Source organism: Ictalurus furcatus, chromosome 15 (assembly GCF_023375685.1).
Source record: "Ictalurus furcatus strain D&B chromosome 15, Billie_1.0, whole genome shotgun sequence".
Lineage (NCBI taxonomy): Eukaryota > Metazoa > Chordata > Actinopteri > Siluriformes > Ictaluridae > Ictalurus > Ictalurus furcatus.
Genome location: NC_071269.1, coordinates 15839350 through 15857340, shown reverse-complemented (window position 1 = coordinate 15857340; position 17991 = coordinate 15839350). Strand labels below are relative to the sequence as shown.

Genomic DNA, 17991 nt, shown 5'->3' with positions numbered 1-17991 from the left:
ACTTATTCTACACAAGGTCAAGGGAAACCTGTAGCAACTCTGGGCATGAGGTGAGAGACACCCAGGCACCCCACACACACATTATGTACAACTTAGAGATGACAATCAGCCTACAGCAGACATTTGGGCTGGGGGAGGAAACCAGAGTACCCTGAGGAAACCGCCTAAGCATGGGGAGAACATGCACGCTCCATGCATACAGGGTGGAGGCAGGAATCAAACCCCCCCAAACCTCTCAGGTGCGAGGCAAGCGTGCTAACCACAAAGCCACTTAGTAGAACAAAGTAGAACATGGCATGTGCAATGTTAAGACAGTGGCACAGGCGATGGTAAAATGTCAGTGCAGTACAGCCAAATATTTTAAGCATCTCTAAATCGGTTATGGAGCTGCCTGATGGCTTGGGGGAAGAAATTTTCAATTAATTTTGTAGAAAGTTGTGTGTCTGTATGTGTACTTCACCTAGTTTTAATACTACTACTACAAAATAAATAAATAAATAAATAAAACTATACAAAATAATAATAATCCCTCCATCCATTTTCCATACCGCTTATCCTATACAGGGTTGTGGGGAGCCTGGAGCCTATCCCAGGGAATTCAGGGCACAAGGCAGGGGACACCCTGGAAAGGATGCCAACCCATCACAGGGCACAATCTCTCACACATTCACAGACTACAGACAATTTGGGAATGCCAATCAGCCTACAATGCTTGTCTTTGGATTGGGGAGGAAACCAGAGTACGCAAGCTCTGCGCACACAGGGTGGAGGCGGGATTCGGACCTCCAACCCTGGAGATGCGAGGCAACAGTGCTAAACACTAAACTGCCTAGCCCCCCATAATAATAATAATAATAATAATAATAATAATAATAATTATTATTATTATTAAACAATGAAATGCTAGATCATAGATATGTTATGTATTGTGTAGTTTGTGTATTTTGATAATCGCTGTAATATTACTGTCCAGATTACATACACAGATTTCAGTTTATTTTTAGATATCGGACAGTTAACTAAAGCCTCTGAGTATAAAGGGTAAGAGACAACAAATTGGAGAACTTAAGTTATGAATCAACTTTAATAGATTATTAATCATCTTTGATAATAGATGTAATAAGTTGTTGATACATTTTTTGCACTTTGGTAAATGATGTAACAATACTGTAGTTTACATACACAGATTTAAATTTACTTTCAGATGGTTAACTGAGGACTTAAATAAAGCATAACAGACAACATATCAAACAACTGAAGTAACGAATCATCTTTAATAGATTATTAATCATATCATATGTACTTTGTGTTCACTAAACAGAAGTTATGAATCATCTTTAATTATTAAAAAGGCACAAATCAGAAAAGGTAATAAAATAAAACAATGAACTTGTTTTTTTGTTGTTGTTTTTTTTTTAAAAAAACAACAACTAAGACACCCCTAAAATTATTGATTTAAATCAGTACTTACAGTATCTCACAAAAGAGAGTACACCCCTCACATTTTCGTAAATATTTGATTATATCTTTTCATGTGACAACACTGAAGAAATGACACTTTGCTACAATGTAAAGTAGTGAGTGTACAGCTTGTGTAACAGTGTATATTTGCTGTCCCCTCAAAATAACTCAACACACAGCCATTAATGTCTAAACCGCTGGCAACAAAAGTGAGTACACCCCTAAGTGAAAATGTCCAAACTGGTCCCAATTAGCCATTTTCCCTCCCCGGTGTCATGTGACTTGTTAGTGTTACAAGGTCTCAGGTGTGAATGGGGAGCAGGTGTGTTAAATTTGGTGTCATCGCTCTCACACTCCCTCATACTGGTCACTGGAAGTTCAACATGGTACCTCATGGCAAAGAACTCTCTGAGGATCTGAAAAAAAGAATTGTTGCTCTACATAAAGATGGCCTAGGCTATAAGAAGATTGCCAAGACCCTGACATTGAGCTGCAGCATGGTGGCCAAGACCATACATCGGTTTAACAGGACAGGTTCCACTCAGAACAGGCCTCACCATGGTCGACCAAAGGAGTTGAGTGCATGTGCTCCGCGTCATATCCAGAGATTGTCTTTGGGAAATAGACATATGAGTGCTGCCAGCATTGCTGCTGGGGGGGGGGGGTCAGCCTGTCAGTGCTCAGACCATACGCCGCACACTGCATCAAATTGGTCTGCATGGCTGTCGTCCCAGAAGGAAGCCTCTTCTAAAGATGATGCACAAGAAAGCCCGCAAACAGTTTGCTGAAGACAAGCAGACTAAGGACTTGGATTACTGGAACCATGTCCTGTGGTCTGATGAGAGCAAGATAAACTTATTTGGTTCAGATGGTGTCAAGCGTGTGTGGTGGCAACCAGGTGAGGAGTACAAAGACAAGTGTGTCTTGCCTACAGTCAAGCATGGTGGTGGGAGTGTCATGGTCTGGGGCTGCATGAGTGCTGCCGGCACTGGGGAACTACAGTTCATTGAGGGAACCATGAATGCCAACATGTACTGTGACATACTGAAGCAGAGCATGATCCCCTCCCTTCGGAGACTGGGCCGCAGGGCAGTATTCCAGCATGATAATGACCCCAAACACACCTCCAAGACGACCACTGCCTTGCTAAAGAAGCTGAGGGTGAAGGTGATGAACTGGCCAAGCATGTCTCCAGACCTAAACCCTATTGAGCATCTGTGGGGCATCCTCAAATGGAAGGTGGAGGAGCACAAGGTCTGTAACATCCACCAGCTCTGTGATGTTGTCGTGGAGGAGTGGAAGAGGACTCCAGTGGCAACCTGTGAAGCTCTAGTGAACTCCATGCCCAAGAGGGTTAAGGCAGTGCTGGAAAATAATGGTGGCCACACAAAATATTGACACTTTGGGCCCAATTTGGACATTTTCACTTAGGGATGTACTCACTTTTGTTGCCAGCGGTTTAGACATTAATGGCTGTGTGTTGAGTTATTTTGAGGGGACAGCAAATTTACACTGTTACACAAGCTGTACACTCACTACTTTACATTGTAGCAAAGTGTCATTTCTTCAGTCTTGTCACATGAAAAGATATAATCAAATATTTACAAAAATGTGAGCAGTGTACTCACTCTTGTGAGATACTGTATATACTGAACCATGTTCAACATCTTTCTTATGCAACAGAAGTTGAATACAAATGAATGTAGCTTTGCTCCCTATAGTCCTGTTTAATGGTCTTCTTGTTCTGTGAAGTTTTGGAATTCCTAAAATAAGAAAAGACACAATGATGAAATTATTTGAGCTTTAGTGTCACTCATATGATGATCACTAATTATCTCTGATATTAATATACAGTGCACTACACCATTATGAAAATTAACATAAGTAATTACATCACCAGTAGAAAAGGTTTATACCCTGATTCTTTCTTGAGCTTCAACCTGCTCCACAAGGGAGATATGACCCTTGTCTAGTCTTTCCAGAAGAGGGAGGCGTGAGATAACAATGAGCCGGTAATCATCTGTCTGTGACAGAGGATTGTCTGCCAACACCAGGACCCGCAATGTGCGAGCAACACCCATCAGACTTTCTAATGCATGCTGGGAAGATACCAGGTTTCCTCTATGGGGGATAGTGAGAAGGAACAGGAAGAGAAAAACACAGAGAGAGGTTGCTAAAGTATACAGGCTAAACAAGATGGAGACACCTTTAAGGGAAAACAGGTAAACTGATGTCACATAAAGGGTCATGACAGATCTCTCACTTTTGTTTAAGTATTACTTGGTCTAGCTGTGGACCATCGTTTGTTTTTCTCCTCACATTTATAGAACCTGGAACAACTACAGAAACTGGAGTTTTTCTTCTGAGCATTTTTGGGGTCATTCCATCTCAAGTGGTCCAATACAGATTGCTTGACCATTAAATTTTTTTTTTTGAGTGATTACCGATATGTATTGCCATTGCAAAGCTACCAGTTTTTGGGTTTGGTAGTTGTGTTGTTTTGGGTTTTTTTAAACTTGATTTAATTATGGCGGCCATCTATGTGTCATGGCACACAGCAAGTTTCGGTTATACAACTGTTTACGGAAACCTCAATATCTCGGCTCAGGACGAGCCTAGTTTTTTGGAACAAATGTTTCTGGAAACCATGAAAAAGAAGATAATTAAAATGTGAGCGGTGTACTGCATCCTGCTACAAGATGCATAGTGTTACAAGATAACAATCCAAAACAGAAGGAGAAATACACTGAAAATTTGTTTGGAAACAAACACAACAACAAACAAAAAACAAAAACAAAAACCAACGTTGTGACCTTCTTGATCTCCAGATCTGATTTAAAGAAGGTGGTCATGTTGGGATGCAGCATCATCTCTCATGCTGGGAGCATTAAAGAATATTTATATAACATTTAGAAAGGGAGATGCAGACAATTATATTGATATGATTTGTCATTTTTAAGATTCATTTTGGACATGTTTGTAAATTATGGGAACATTTTTAGTACAAAAAAATAATTGTACTAATTCATGCAAAAGTTTGCACTTGGCTGCATAATTAATGTATTTCATTTTCATGTTAGTACACTGTACTACAGCACACAGTCTGTCAAGTACCTGATATTAAGATACTGCAGAGATTTCATACTGGGATTGATTCCATCAAGTGTCTCTAGTTGGTTGTCTCTAAGGTGAAGGATTGTTAGGTGCTCCAGTTTGTCCAGACCTTCTAATCGTTTTATTTTATTCTGGGCCTAGAAAGTTACAGAAAAAGCTTAGAGTACAACAATAATCATGGATTTCTTATGACATTCACCAAACATCTAATATAACCATCTTACCAAGTAAAGACGACGCAGGTTGGGGAGGTAAATACCATCTGTAGTTTCTAAAAGGTTTCCTCTTAGCTCCAGAGACACCAGATTGGTCAGCTTGTCATAATCAAGGCCAGACACTGTCTGAATTGTATTACCTGAAAATGGGAACTAATGATTGCTGACAGAACACAGACAATTTCTGCTCCTCATCATCTCTCTGTAGTTCAATGAATTCAGAAATGCTTAATCTCAACCAAGAAATGGTATGATAACTGTACAATCTTATATCATAGTTTTTCCCATAAGTATTTGGCAAACTATTGACTGTCTACCTTAGTTTATTTAAAGCAACATTATAGGGCCCAGTATAGCACAGCATAAACAGTATGCACATGTATGAATTCCTTATCACCGTATACCATCATACCAGCATATCGTCACGCCCTAGCTTAATCAAAAGTAAACCAAATGTAGACTTCTGTATTGCCCAAAGGTGTGCCACTAACCTCTAAGATCAAGGTTCTCCAGTGCAGGCCCACCAAGGCCCTCCATGTCACTCAACTGATTGGACATGAGGCTGAGCCACTGCAGATAAGGAAGCTGGCTGAGTGACTGACCTCGAACACTCTGAACCCGATTGGTATCTGCCTTTAACCAAAGCAGCTCGGTCAGAGTAGCCAGTGGAGAAAGGTCTGTCAGGTAGTTGGAAGAGATGTCCAGGAAACGCAGATGGACAAATGAACTCAATATGACAATATCTGCCAGATTCCTGATTAAGCAAAGATGAAGACAATAGATAGTTAAGTGTATTTGTTTATCTCTAAAACACAAGTACACCAAACCAAAAGAAAACCTTTGTGCTATTCACATTCACTTCAGTTTTGCTTACTCATTAAGAAAAAATACCTGTTATGTAGGTCAAGTCTGACAAATGCATGAGAAAGTCCATCACCTGTCCGGCACAATAAGGAAAGATTCTGTCCTATTATATCCTGTGTTAATGAACAGGGCTCAATCTGACAACATCAAAACAAGGAAAAGCAGAAATATGTTAAAGTGTTTATAGTCAGTTTGAGCAATAACCAAATAAAAGGTTATATATCATTTGTATAAGAGTCCATACATTCAGCAACAGGCACCATTGGTAATGATGGGTAAAAAAAAAAAAAACCCTTAATCTCACACTGAACTTTATGGGGGAAAAAACATTTAATTCAAGTAAATTTATTTACCAAAAATGTAGCACAACAATGATTCACAATTATTGTACCCATAAAAATTGTTATGTACAAAATGTAACTGAAACATGTTCCTGTTCATAGTTCACTTTTTTTTAAAGGTCACCTAAGTGTTTAGGAACTCTTAAGTGGTCATACACAACTTCCTGTTTTACTATGTATTGACCTTCATAAATCAGTCAACGGCTATACAAATAGCTAGCTACACATCTGGAAGTGCCCATATTTAATGCGAAATAATAATGAAATTGAAAACAATTTTGCTCCTGTGCACAGTGAGGAAGACTGTTAGAGAGGTAAGATTTGAGATTTGGAGAAAATGGTAGCATTTTGAAGTCTCCAAATCTACAATTAGATGCCAGCTCCTTGCATCAATCAACACCTAAACAGAACTTTTTCAACAGCATGAAGTTGCTTAAAAGGTCTTACCCAGTAACACACTATGCCAAAATTGAAAGAAATTCCATAAATTATGAGGAAGAAGGTGATTGAAATACATCAGTCTGGGGTTACAAAGCTATTTCAAAGGCTCTGGGACTCCAACGAACCACAGTGAGAGCCACTGTCTCCAAATGGAAAAACTCAGCACAGTAATGAACCTTCCCAGAAATGGCAACCTTCCAAAAATCTTCCAAGAACACAGCATCTACTCATCCAGGAAGTCACAAAAGAGCCAAAGACAACATCAAAGGAACTACAGGCCTCCCTTGCATCAAAAAAGGTCATTGTGCAGGACTCCACTATCAGAAAGATACTGGGCAAAAATGCCATCCATGGAAGAGTGGCGAGGTGAAAACCACGCTAACCCAGAAGAACATTAAGGCTTGTCTGATTTTTGCCAAAACACACCTTGATGATCCTCAAGAAAGTCCACAAAAAGAACATCATTTGTGTGATCAAGCATGGTGGTGGTGCTTTGCTGCTTCAGGGACTGGGGAACTTGTAATACTTGAGGGGAAACATGAATTCTGTTCTCTACCAGAAAATCCTAAAGGAGAATGTCTGGTTTTATGTCCGTAAGTTGAAACTCAAGTGCAACTGGATTATGCAGCAAGACAATGATCCAAAGCGTAGGAGTAAGTCCTTGTCCTAGAAGTAAGTGAAAGACTGATCTCCAGTTATCGGAAGCGTTTGGTTGCAGTTATTTCTGCTAAAGGCAGCACAACCTCATTTTTAAGTTTAAGGGGCCAATTAGTTTTTCACATGGGTGATAGGTGTTGGATAATTTTTTTTGCTTCAATAAAAAAAATATATAAATAAAAACGGTATTGTGTGTTTACTCAGGTTGCCTTTGTTTTATGTTGTATTTAATTTGAAGATCTAAAACTAAAGTATAGTTAGATGTACACAAAAACAGAAGAAATCAGAATGGGGGCAAATACTTACTGTTTCACAGTACTGTGTATATATATATATGTATGAACTATGGTTCTTACCTCGTCCTGTTTCGACGCTGTGTATTCTGGCTTTTCCTCAGAATCCCCGAGTGACACATCATCATCGTCAATTACTGACATCTTTTCTAATCAGGCTTGATTAAAATATCAACGATCTGTTTATAACAACACCAGAGCCAGACTAATTTATTAATAACTGACCAATTAGCTGAGCTCGATAGTTGTAAAACACTTAATACAGCTAAGTCTTTTTTTGAGAAAATACCATAAAAAAAAGTATTTGTCAGATATTTACAGCGGTTTTCAGTCTGTGCTGGTTTTCTACCTGTTATAATTATTCCGGTTAACGTTTCTCTCTTGCTTGTCATGTTGTGTATAGTGGTTACTATGGTAACAAAAGTCTCCCTCAGACGAGCCTGCGCGAGTTCACTAACACATGTGGCGTTGATTCGCTATTTTATTAGCCACGCCCAAATACTACACTACTAAAGAGCAAAGTGATTTGAGATATATTGGGACAGCTTTTGAATGTCCGCCATTAATAAAACTATATACAATACACGATTTCTGAAATCGTCATGGTCCGTACTGTGTACATGGGAAGTAAACTATCATTCATCTTTAGTAACTCAAACTTGCTTTGGCATGCTATAGGATAGACATCTATATTAATATTCTCCCTAAGAATTGTACAATATGTGATGTGTTTTTTTGTTTGTTTGTTTTTTACATGGGATATTTGGGCTTTGGAAGAAGTACTTCTTGACTTTCACTGTGTACAGCTGTGGTAATGTGATGACCACAAGTTACTGTTTATATTACATACAATAGAAATCCTTCTGATATTTTTATATTCTTTTAAATAAATCTATTCAATAACTGATAAATGGTCTTACAAATATAAGCCCATTATACCCTGTTATAACTCCAGAGCCTAGTTATTCAATTTATTTTAATAATAACCTTAAAAACAATAAAAAACAAACAAACCTAAATAGCATTTATATCACCCAATATAACATAATATCAACACAAATAAATAAATAAGTACTTATGATGCAGTGTCAGATTTCAGTAGGATAATAAGTACTCTCCACTGACATTATTTACCCCCTAACTTTTCAAATGGGGGGAAAAAAATCATTCTAACAGAATATATGTATATATGTAAACAAACCAAAAAAAAAAACAACACACCATTTTAAAATAATGTGTTCACTCCTGAGCAATACAGCTGCTCAAAATACCATGATTTTATAGCTACATTTTCAAAGAAAACCATCCAAAAATCAAGTATGATGATAATGACCAAGTGTAAATACCTGTATAATGTTATAATCATAGAAAAATACCCAGTAACATCACAATCCCTGAGTAATCTAATGTCAGGAAAAGCTTCTCCACAGACACAACTCGAAGTTCTGCATTACAGAGAAATGTAGCATTAACTGCATAGAACTGAACAACATCTGAATAATCTCAGTACTAGTATATTAATAGAGGTATGTTGCATCATGATCTTTTTTTTTTAAAATAAAATATTGTGAATTATTTATTTTGGTACTTGAAGCAACAAGTAGCGAACATCACATATATTGTCTCTACTGTTGTCTCTCGCAGCAGTATTCTGTCTAGCAGTTTTAAGTTCTGATATGAGATGGTAGCAGCCAAAATGTATACAGTCTACTGCACAATTTATACACATAACTGTTACTGTTTAAGGTGCATTGTACTGTTTAAGTAAAACCAAGGACATACTAAGACTCCTGTTTACTTCCAATTCTTGCATGCCAAATGCAACAGAGTCAAAACTAAACGCAGCTTGGAACAAAAGCGAGAGGATTTCGAGGGACACTGGACAACATGTGTCTTAAGAATTTACTGGAGACAACTGTTTGGAGTCATCACTTTACCACATCATATTTGCATACAATTAGGAAAATCTGAAATCAAACGGCGCACCTCGATTTGCCACTATTGTCAGAAGCATGTCTCCATGTTGTGCAGTTGCATATAAATTTACTTGTTGCATGTCAGTTTTTACCTGCTAGTGTGTGCCTACCCTTTTGTCCCAACCAACCTTATGCACGCTGCAGAAACTGTGTTTGTGTTGCAAGCTGTCATTTATTTAAGCCTGAAACCAAGAAACTACCCAGATCCATTCTATAGCTATACTGCAAATCAGTGTTTCCTAAGCTATGTTTGAAATCATACTGTTATTAGCACAGGTCTACAAACACTTCAAATCTGCACCTTTAAAGGTGACACACAGATGGTGCTAATACTCTCAAGTGGTTGTTAGCAGATGTGAGCACACCTTTAGAAAATATAGCATCCTACACTGCTTTTCATTAATGAAAACATGGCCCAAATGCACGAATCAAAATCAAAATCAATGAAACTCCATAGTGATTCATGGCATGTGGAATCTAGCCGAGTTGCTGCCTAAGGTTCCTCTCATAGTTCTCCATGCAGATCTGAATGCGCTGGGTGAAGTAGCGGGGCTCAGAAATGGCTCTGAGGAGGTCGGTTTGAATCAGGCACAGGTCATACAGCTCTGAAATGGAGGCTGTGCGGGTCTCGGAGCTCTCAGGATCCAGAAATACCTACAGCAGCATGATGGATTACAAACAGTTGCTTTAGCTGCATTAGCATTGGGGCATTTAGTGGGACAAAAAAAATTACCAGGGGTTTTTCCACTGACCTTAGGATGCACAATAGTGTCATCATTGTTTTGGCGGATGTTGTCATCAATAAAGATGTGTTGGATTGTGGAGTCAAATGGGTCAATCCACAGTGGCTTTCCTCCCATAATGGTGTATGTGTTTCGTGCCCACCTGTTAAGATGATGATTACGAGCAGTTCGGTCCTGGTACAGAAATTATTTACCTGAAGGATCTACTTTGCCCCATAGTAGGGACCTAACCAAATATGGATACATTATTCAGAATGAACACATAATTCATGCTCATAGGATATCTGGTCAAGACTAGAGATGTGAGGTTTTTACTTTCATGCAGGTGTGAGTAAACATTCAGATATGAAGGGACAAAGAAAGACCACATTCATTAACATGAGTGTGTGGTGCTGAGTGATGCTCCTTTGTAACTCCCTGGTCAGGGTTGTGGTGGTATAATTTAGGCCAGTATTTTGTCTATATTTTAGGATACAGAACCAACTAAATTTGTTATACAATATCGTAGCAAGGTACAAACACAAGAGGGATTTTAAAAAAAAAAAAAAGTCCTGCACACATCTCTAGTTGAGACAAATTATTAAGTACTGACTGATGTAGCTGAGGGTTAGGGTGAACTGTTAGAGCCAGAATTCACAGACCAAGCTGACACTGCTAACATTTCTCAGACCAATTCATTTGTTTTTGCTATGCACTGAAGACGTTTGGGATTGAGATCAAAAGATGAATGAGACGATAGATCAGAATTTCAGTTGTTAAACAAATTAGAACATGTAACCTTTGGTGGCAGACTACCAATTTGTTTTAGATGAGCACAAGTATTGGAACAGAGTGTCTTAAAGTAAATATTTAGTTGGATATCCCTTGCTTACAATAATTGCATCATGCCGGCAATCCAGTGACATCACCAAACTGTTGCGTTCTTCTTTTGTAATGCTTTCTAGGCTTGTACCATAGCTTCTTTCAGTTGTTGTTTATTTTTCCTCTTCAGGAGTTGAAATACATACTCAGTTGGGTTAAGGTCTGGTAATTAACTTGGCCAGTCTAAGTACTTTCACTTTTTTCCCCTGATAAAGTCCTTTGTTGTGTTGGCAGTGTGTTTTGGATCATTGTCTTGCTGCATGATGAAGTTCCACCCAATAAGATGTAATTCTGTGTAAATTGGCAGACAGAATGTTTCCGTAAACTTCTGAATTCATTCTGCTGTTACTATCATGAGTCACATCATCAGTGCAGATTAGTGAGCCTGTTCCAGAAGCAGCCATGCAAGCCCAAGCCATGACACTACCTCCACCATCTTTCATAGATGAGCATCTATGTGTTGGATCATGAGCAGATCCATTTTTTCTCCACACTTTGGCCTTTCCATCACTTTATAGATGTTAATCTTGGTTCCAGAACTTTTGTGGCACATCTCTGTATTTCTTTGCGAATTCCAATCCGGCTGGTTTTGCATCTTGTGGTATGGCCGCAATCTCTACTCTCAAAGTCTTTTTCTAATAGTGGCTTGTGATGCCTTCAACCCTGCCCTTTGGAGGATGTTAATGATGTCACTAACTGTTATTATTGGATGTTTTGGATCAGGAGCAGATCCTTTCTTTCTCCACACTTTGACCTTTCCAGTACTTTGGTAGAGGTTAAACCTGGTTCCACAACCAACCTTTTGTGTCTCATCTCTGTATTTAGAATATCTGCATTTAGAATTTATACAGAACCCCCCCCCGAAACTCAGGCCTCAAACCAAGCATAGAGGTTCAGAGCTATTAAATGTTTAAACAATCAATCTAACAGGGCACGCCCGGGCAACAAGAAACACTGGTCAGTTACATGTTCCAATATTTTTGATCACTTGAAAAATGGGTGAGTTCAAACAAAATGTGCCTTGTTCTAAGTTGTTTAAGACATCTAGCTGTATGAGGAAATGAAAGCTGAAATTCTGATCTGTCATCTCTTATTCATCTATTGATCTCTGACCTAAATGTGTTCAGTTTGTAACCAAAAAAAAAAAAAATAGAATTGGCCTTGCTGTTACAAAACTTTAGGCTTTCAACAGTTCCAATTTATGTTGGAAAAACTCAGACCACAATAAGTGTAGCTAACCAAGATGGAGCTTAGGTTACATATCATTGGATCCTCACCAGTTGAAGTGGTCCTGGAAGCCACCCAGACCATGTGAGGAGCTTAAGTACCGGTACAGACTCCGTTCCCCGTCCTGTGTGGATATGCGCGTCTCTCCATGAATCAGAATCACACCCTTAGTGTTGCATCTGATCTGACCTGGTGTTGTGTCCACACTTAGCTACAAGCAGCAAAATATTCAGCTTGAGTTTTACTTTGAGAATGAGTCATTTATTAAGGTTAAGTTCTTTGTATTTGAATGGATGTACCTTCAGTTGTGGAAGTACAGGGAAGAGTGGATGGGTGCCATGCTCAAGCGCTCGCTGAACGACCATCAACAGACGTGGAAGATCTGTGCCAAACGTGCGGAAGAAGATGGAAAACTCGATCCCTTGTGAGGCCAGATCCTGCAGCAGCTGGAAGAAAGAGGGGAGGATCCAGTGGTACAGCTTACCATCTTCTCCTTTTACAGAGAGCTCTTTGTGTGCAGGCAGGTCAGAAGGCCAGCGCAGCAGTTCGAGATGTTCCTCAAAAACCTTCCGGAAACACCTGCCTGGCCCAGCTTTGGTGAAACCTACTACTCTACCAAACTGAGAGTAGTAACTCACAGCACCCTCACACGGTGGGAGGAGAGATGGAGACTCACACATCCACTCCCATTTTCCTGTGACATGTACAAAACAATCAGATTATGACAAAAACTCATCCAATATTTTTCCAACTAGTAAATAAACCCATTGACATTGAAGGACAAAATGTTAAATAAAATTCAAAACTTCCTGTTGCTTTTTTATTTATGTAAATAACACGAAACAAATATGACAAATATCTCTGGGAATATTTAAGGTGGCAAATTACACAATGTTGTTGTCAGGATGTTTACTGCTAGTTGGGTGAGAAATTATTATTATTTTTTAAATTGGTAAAATAGTAACATTTTTCTTTCTTTCTCATGCTCTCTCTCTTTTTTTTTTTTAAAGAGTAAGAACCAAATTTTCACATCCAGCTGCTTCCACACAGAATTTGCCATTTGATACCTCAGAAAAGTGCATGGTGACAGTTTATCACAATGTTGATATCATATTTCCCAGCTGTGTCCAACAAAGAGCTCAGATTTCAACAACAACTAATGTCCATCTCACCTTTTGCCATCCGTCCCCAGGTCACAGTGGACAAAAAGTACTCAAGAGCAGCAGCCGTCCCTTGTTTTGTAACAGCATCAGACACGAGGATGGTGTTGTTCAGATCGATGTGAAGGACTATTTTCTTTTTCTGAAGTGACAACAGTTGTGAAGCTGATAAAGAAGGATGTTCCTCACTGTCTGAGTTCTCCTCTGCTATCCCTCCATTAGTTCTGTAATCATTGCTGGGCTTGGGTGTTTCACAAGAGTTTTGTGAGCCAGACATGGTGTAACAATAATCACTCCTTCCCCATCTCCCTGAGAGCTGAGCTAAACGGAGATTTTCATTGTGAAGAAAAACAACTTACAAGTGTCAGATAAAGCCAACAGGCTGTACTGGATATTTCTTTAACAAGCTTGGAGTAATCCTGTGACATAAACAGACATACAGCTGAGGCGGATCTGGTGAGCAAATATGGACTTGACTACACATAAAGAGATGAGTTTAGCCGCAAAAGAATTCTCGGGCTAAACAGCTAGCATAGCTATCATAGAAAGAAGTGAAGTAAGGTTCAAAACATAAAGGCTATGTAAGTGTTATGTCACCGAATAAAACCGCATTTCTCTCCACTCGCCTTGTTTGTGTTTACGCTTGCTGGTTATATTAAATATGAATTATTCATCAGCACGACGCTAAATAAATAAAACCCACACTCAGACACCGGCATTCAGAGCACCGGCATGACACTGAACCACTTCCGTGTTTCTGTTCGTCACTGAGGTACTGTGGCTACCCGATCCGCGTGACCCTGACAGATCTGCGCGGCGCACGCGCAGTTTAAATCGAGCGAGGAGGATGGTGGGATGGTTCTGCACCACGCATGCGTACAGCGCAACGGCATACAGGCCGAGTCAGGTTTATAACGTGCGATTGCGACGCAAAACTTGCAGTATGAGCTTTTATCATAATATAAAGGGCATAATTAAAAAGAAAAATCTGTTATTACGAATAGTATAAAGTATGGTGGGATAAACTTCCTCGACTTTTTGCTTTCTTGAAAAATCCATCCAGCCAGCCATCCATCCATTTTCTATACTGCTTATCCTACCTGGAGCTTATCCAAGGGAGCATGGGGCATAAGGCTGGGTATACTCTAGACAGGGTGCCACTCCATCGCAGGGCAATCATACACACATTCACAAACCCATTCATACACTACGTATACTTTGGAAATGCCAATCAGCCTACAGTGCATGTCTTTGGAACGGGGAAGAAACCGGAGTACCCGGAGGAAACCCCCGCAGCACAGGGTGAACATGCAATATAATATGGCATTATTATATTTTTGTTACATAATTGCAACATATCCAAACTACCACTTAAGCTATCCAGTTTCCCTAAACAAATGCTTTTAATCTTCATTTGTAAACATAATTTTAATTGCAATAACCAAGATAATCAATACAAAATCCAATTCCAAAATTGGTTTAATAATAAAAAGTAGTTTCTTAGAAACTAAAAATCTGACATGAGATGAAAATAAGTACTCAGTACGTAAAGTTATTAGCCTGTTTGGCTGGTCATGTGAACATTCATTATACAGGCAGATGTTGACCTGATATGGCATTACTGCCTGTCTCACCTCCTCTGGTGTCCATAGGATTACTGCTCTTCCTACAACCTTGCAACCATACCTAACACAACTAAAACCATACAGACCTCCCCAGTGACTAAGCTGTAGCAAGCCCCACTGGCACCATTAATGCATGCTCAGGAACCCACTGGTGCCATATAGTTTCCTCCTGTTACACCTAATACCGCTCAGGCATGCTTGCTTAAAACACCCAGAGCCATAGAGACCTTCCCAGTGACCAGCCCCACTGGCACCGTTAATGCATGCTCAGTGCCACCGATTCCATATGGCATAGTTCAGCTGCATAGGGTCGTCAGCCTGGTACCACCGTTCAACAACGTCTCCTGGTGGCAGAGCAGTATCAGGGCAAGTCAGGGGACACCCTGGACAGGTGCCAACCCATCGCAGGGAATAATCACACACACATTCACACACTACAGACAATCTGGAAATGCCAATCAGCCTACAACGCATGTCTTTGGACTGGGGGAGGAAACCCCTGGATTACAGAGAGAACATGCAAACTCTGCGCACACAGGATAATATAATAATAATAATAATAATAATAATAACTAATAATAATAATAATAATAACAACAACAACAACAACACTACTACAATAATAAAAACATAGTATGGCTAACGAAAGACATAATTGGCTAAGACTAAAAGACTCAAGAGGTTGATACAACATGTCATGCACAGTGGTGGTGCCATTTTAAAGCTTTAGGTTAGCTAAGCTAATTAGAGCAGGTGATAATAAAAAAAAATCTGTGGCTAATACAGTAGAAAACTAGTGGAAATTGCTGCTACTTCTGCTACCTGGGGTCTATACTCATTGGCTATTTTTATCTGGTACACATACATAGGCACACTTAGTAGCTATGCACTCTTTACTGTCCTCACTATCCACTGCTGTGGATGTTCCCACATGGATACCCTAAAGATTGCACACCAAAGAACTGCTGCTGTAATCATAAACACTATGAAGCTCATAAGAAACATTCTTTCAATACACTTGGTACAGTTTTCATAGTATAAAAGTTGAAGAGTATAAATTACTAATTTCACTACTTGCCACTGTCGCCTCTGGCTTGTTCATTAAGTATTTAATTACAAATCTTCATGCAAAGTTCCGTACAGCTGCAGCATGATAATGTCTATTGCTCAAATCACTATACAAATGCAATTTTATTGAATTGAATGAATGAAATTTTAGTGTAGGGCATGAACACTGAACGGCATTCCTATATTCTGATACAGGCTGAGAAGTAAGAACATAAAACTTTTTTTTTTTTAAACCCACCACCATAGCATGAAATAGATTCCTTACACCGGACATTTGTAAACTAAGTGAATAATATCTAATAAAAATGGCAGCAATACAAAAAACAGAAGCTGGTGGAGGATCACCAGTTAAAACTGATCATAAAAGTGGTCCAGAAGGGATGGCCACACACCCAGCAGAAGATTCTAGAAAATTTAAGTTTAAGGAGAGATTATCTCTCACAGTTGACTTGGGACTGATCTGGAATGGACTGATTTTCTCAGCCTATTGCCACCACAACTCCCACCAGCAAAAGTAAAAGGCAAATGAAAGAGACTATTCGAATTCGAAACTAACAATACAAGACAGAGTCTAGAGAATGCATGGGCCATAACAGGAAGCAATTTAATCCATTCTAGTGATGTGGCATACTCAAATATCAATATTAATCCTGAAATAACAGGCTGCAGAAATCCTATTGAGAAATGTACAACAGGTTTAAATGGAGACATCTTACATTATACAGTACATTTAGTGAACAGAAGGCCATTGCTGGAAAGTTTTGGGCCTCTTAGTTCCAGTGTAATAAGGGAAAGTGTAATACTACTGCATATAAATACATTCTAGCAATTGCACGTTTGCCAGTTTGGGACCAACCATATATGGGTGTGATAGTCTGGTGTCCACATACTTTTGGCCATTATATATATATATGATATAGTAACTCAAAGAAGCACTCTTAACTGTGGTGAGCAAAAAAGCAGTACTCAGCAATACTCAAACCAATACTTAAATCAGATACCAACATCCATGCCACAATCAACGTCAAAGAGATCACACTTTTCTCCATTCTGCTGTTTGATGTGAACATTAACGGCTGCTCTTGACCTGTATCAGAATGATTTTTTTTTTGAATTGCACTGCTGCCACATGACTGGCTGATTAGAGAACTGTATGAATGCGCAGGTATATAAATAATAACGTGGACAGTGAGTGTATGACAATGTAATTGTGATAAAGCCTTCTACAAATCTAAGTTTCAAAAGAACTGCAGGTCACAAGCGGACAAAACCAGTGAAATGAAGACTTTTCTGTGGAGTTTTGATATCAGAAAGTGTCCTCCACTACTAGTCATTCTGTGTTAGTAAATGTCTGTTTTTGACAGTATACGTGTTATTATAACACCATTGTAAGCTTAAGAATGGACAATTATCATAATTAGTCAGCAAACATCTAATTAATATATTGTTTGGAGCGAAGAAGAAAAGAAACTGAAAAGAAATGACGAAGAGCGACAGTGTTGCACAATTAAACAGATTATGAAGAGACTTGTTTATTGTTATTTTTGATTGACCTGAACACGTACAATCAGGAGTCCAGCAAATCATATCTGAGAACACTTGTTTTAGTATAAAAGGCAAGTGAAAGGTTTATGGCTGTTCTTTATTTACATGTATTTGTTGGTGTCGACATGGAAATCGGTTTTATACTGTATATACATGAACCAGAATCAAAGACCACGACAGGAGCGGGAATATAGTTGTGTAATACTCTTTTCCATTTCGTTATCAAAAGGTAATGCAATGATGTACCGCCAACTTGTTCACCTTATCCAAAGCTAACCGATGAAAATGGAAAGAAAAAAAAAAAAACCCAAAAACAACAACAAAACAAAAACCTGACAGCCGTATAACAGACCTATCCTTAAATCTTTTCCATTACAAAACTCATTAAATATCTAGAAAA

The 17991-nt window shown here is 39.0% G+C and overlaps 2 protein-coding genes across 4 annotated transcripts; both read right to left on the bottom strand.

Moving 5' to 3' along the window:
* Positions 1-1246: 1246 nt before the first annotated feature.
* Positions 1247-8228, bottom strand: lrrc23 (leucine rich repeat containing 23). 3 transcript variants are annotated; one of them, XM_053644051.1, is made up of 8 exons: positions 7706-8228; positions 7450-7565; positions 5682-5791; positions 5282-5544; positions 4800-4930; positions 4576-4712; positions 3378-3582; positions 1247-3224 (listed from the first exon to the last, which is right to left on the bottom strand). In XM_053644051.1, the coding sequence occupies exons 2-8, from the start codon at positions 7528-7530 to the stop codon at positions 3189-3191; spliced, it is 963 nt and encodes a 320-aa protein (XP_053500026.1). In that variant the 5' UTR covers positions 7531-7565; positions 7706-8228; the 3' UTR covers positions 1247-3188. The 3 variants fall into 3 exon arrangements, with proteins under 3 accessions (XP_053500026.1, XP_053500025.1, XP_053500028.1); XM_053644050.1 differs by having other exon boundaries at positions 7736-8228; XM_053644053.1 differs by having other exon boundaries at positions 7450-7544; positions 7736-8228.
* A 120-nt stretch (positions 8229-8348) lies between these two features.
* On the bottom strand, positions 8349-14098 carry si:dkey-32e6.3 (uncharacterized). Its single transcript, XM_053644049.1, has 5 exons — positions 13366-14098; positions 12493-12887; positions 12244-12404; positions 10115-10247; positions 8349-10016 (listed from the first exon to the last, which is right to left on the bottom strand). Exons 1-5 carry the CDS (start codon positions 13628-13630, stop codon positions 9840-9842), a joined length of 1131 nt encoding a protein of 376 aa, XP_053500024.1. The 5' UTR covers positions 13631-14098; the 3' UTR covers positions 8349-9839.
* Positions 14099-17991: the final 3893 nt, after the last annotated feature.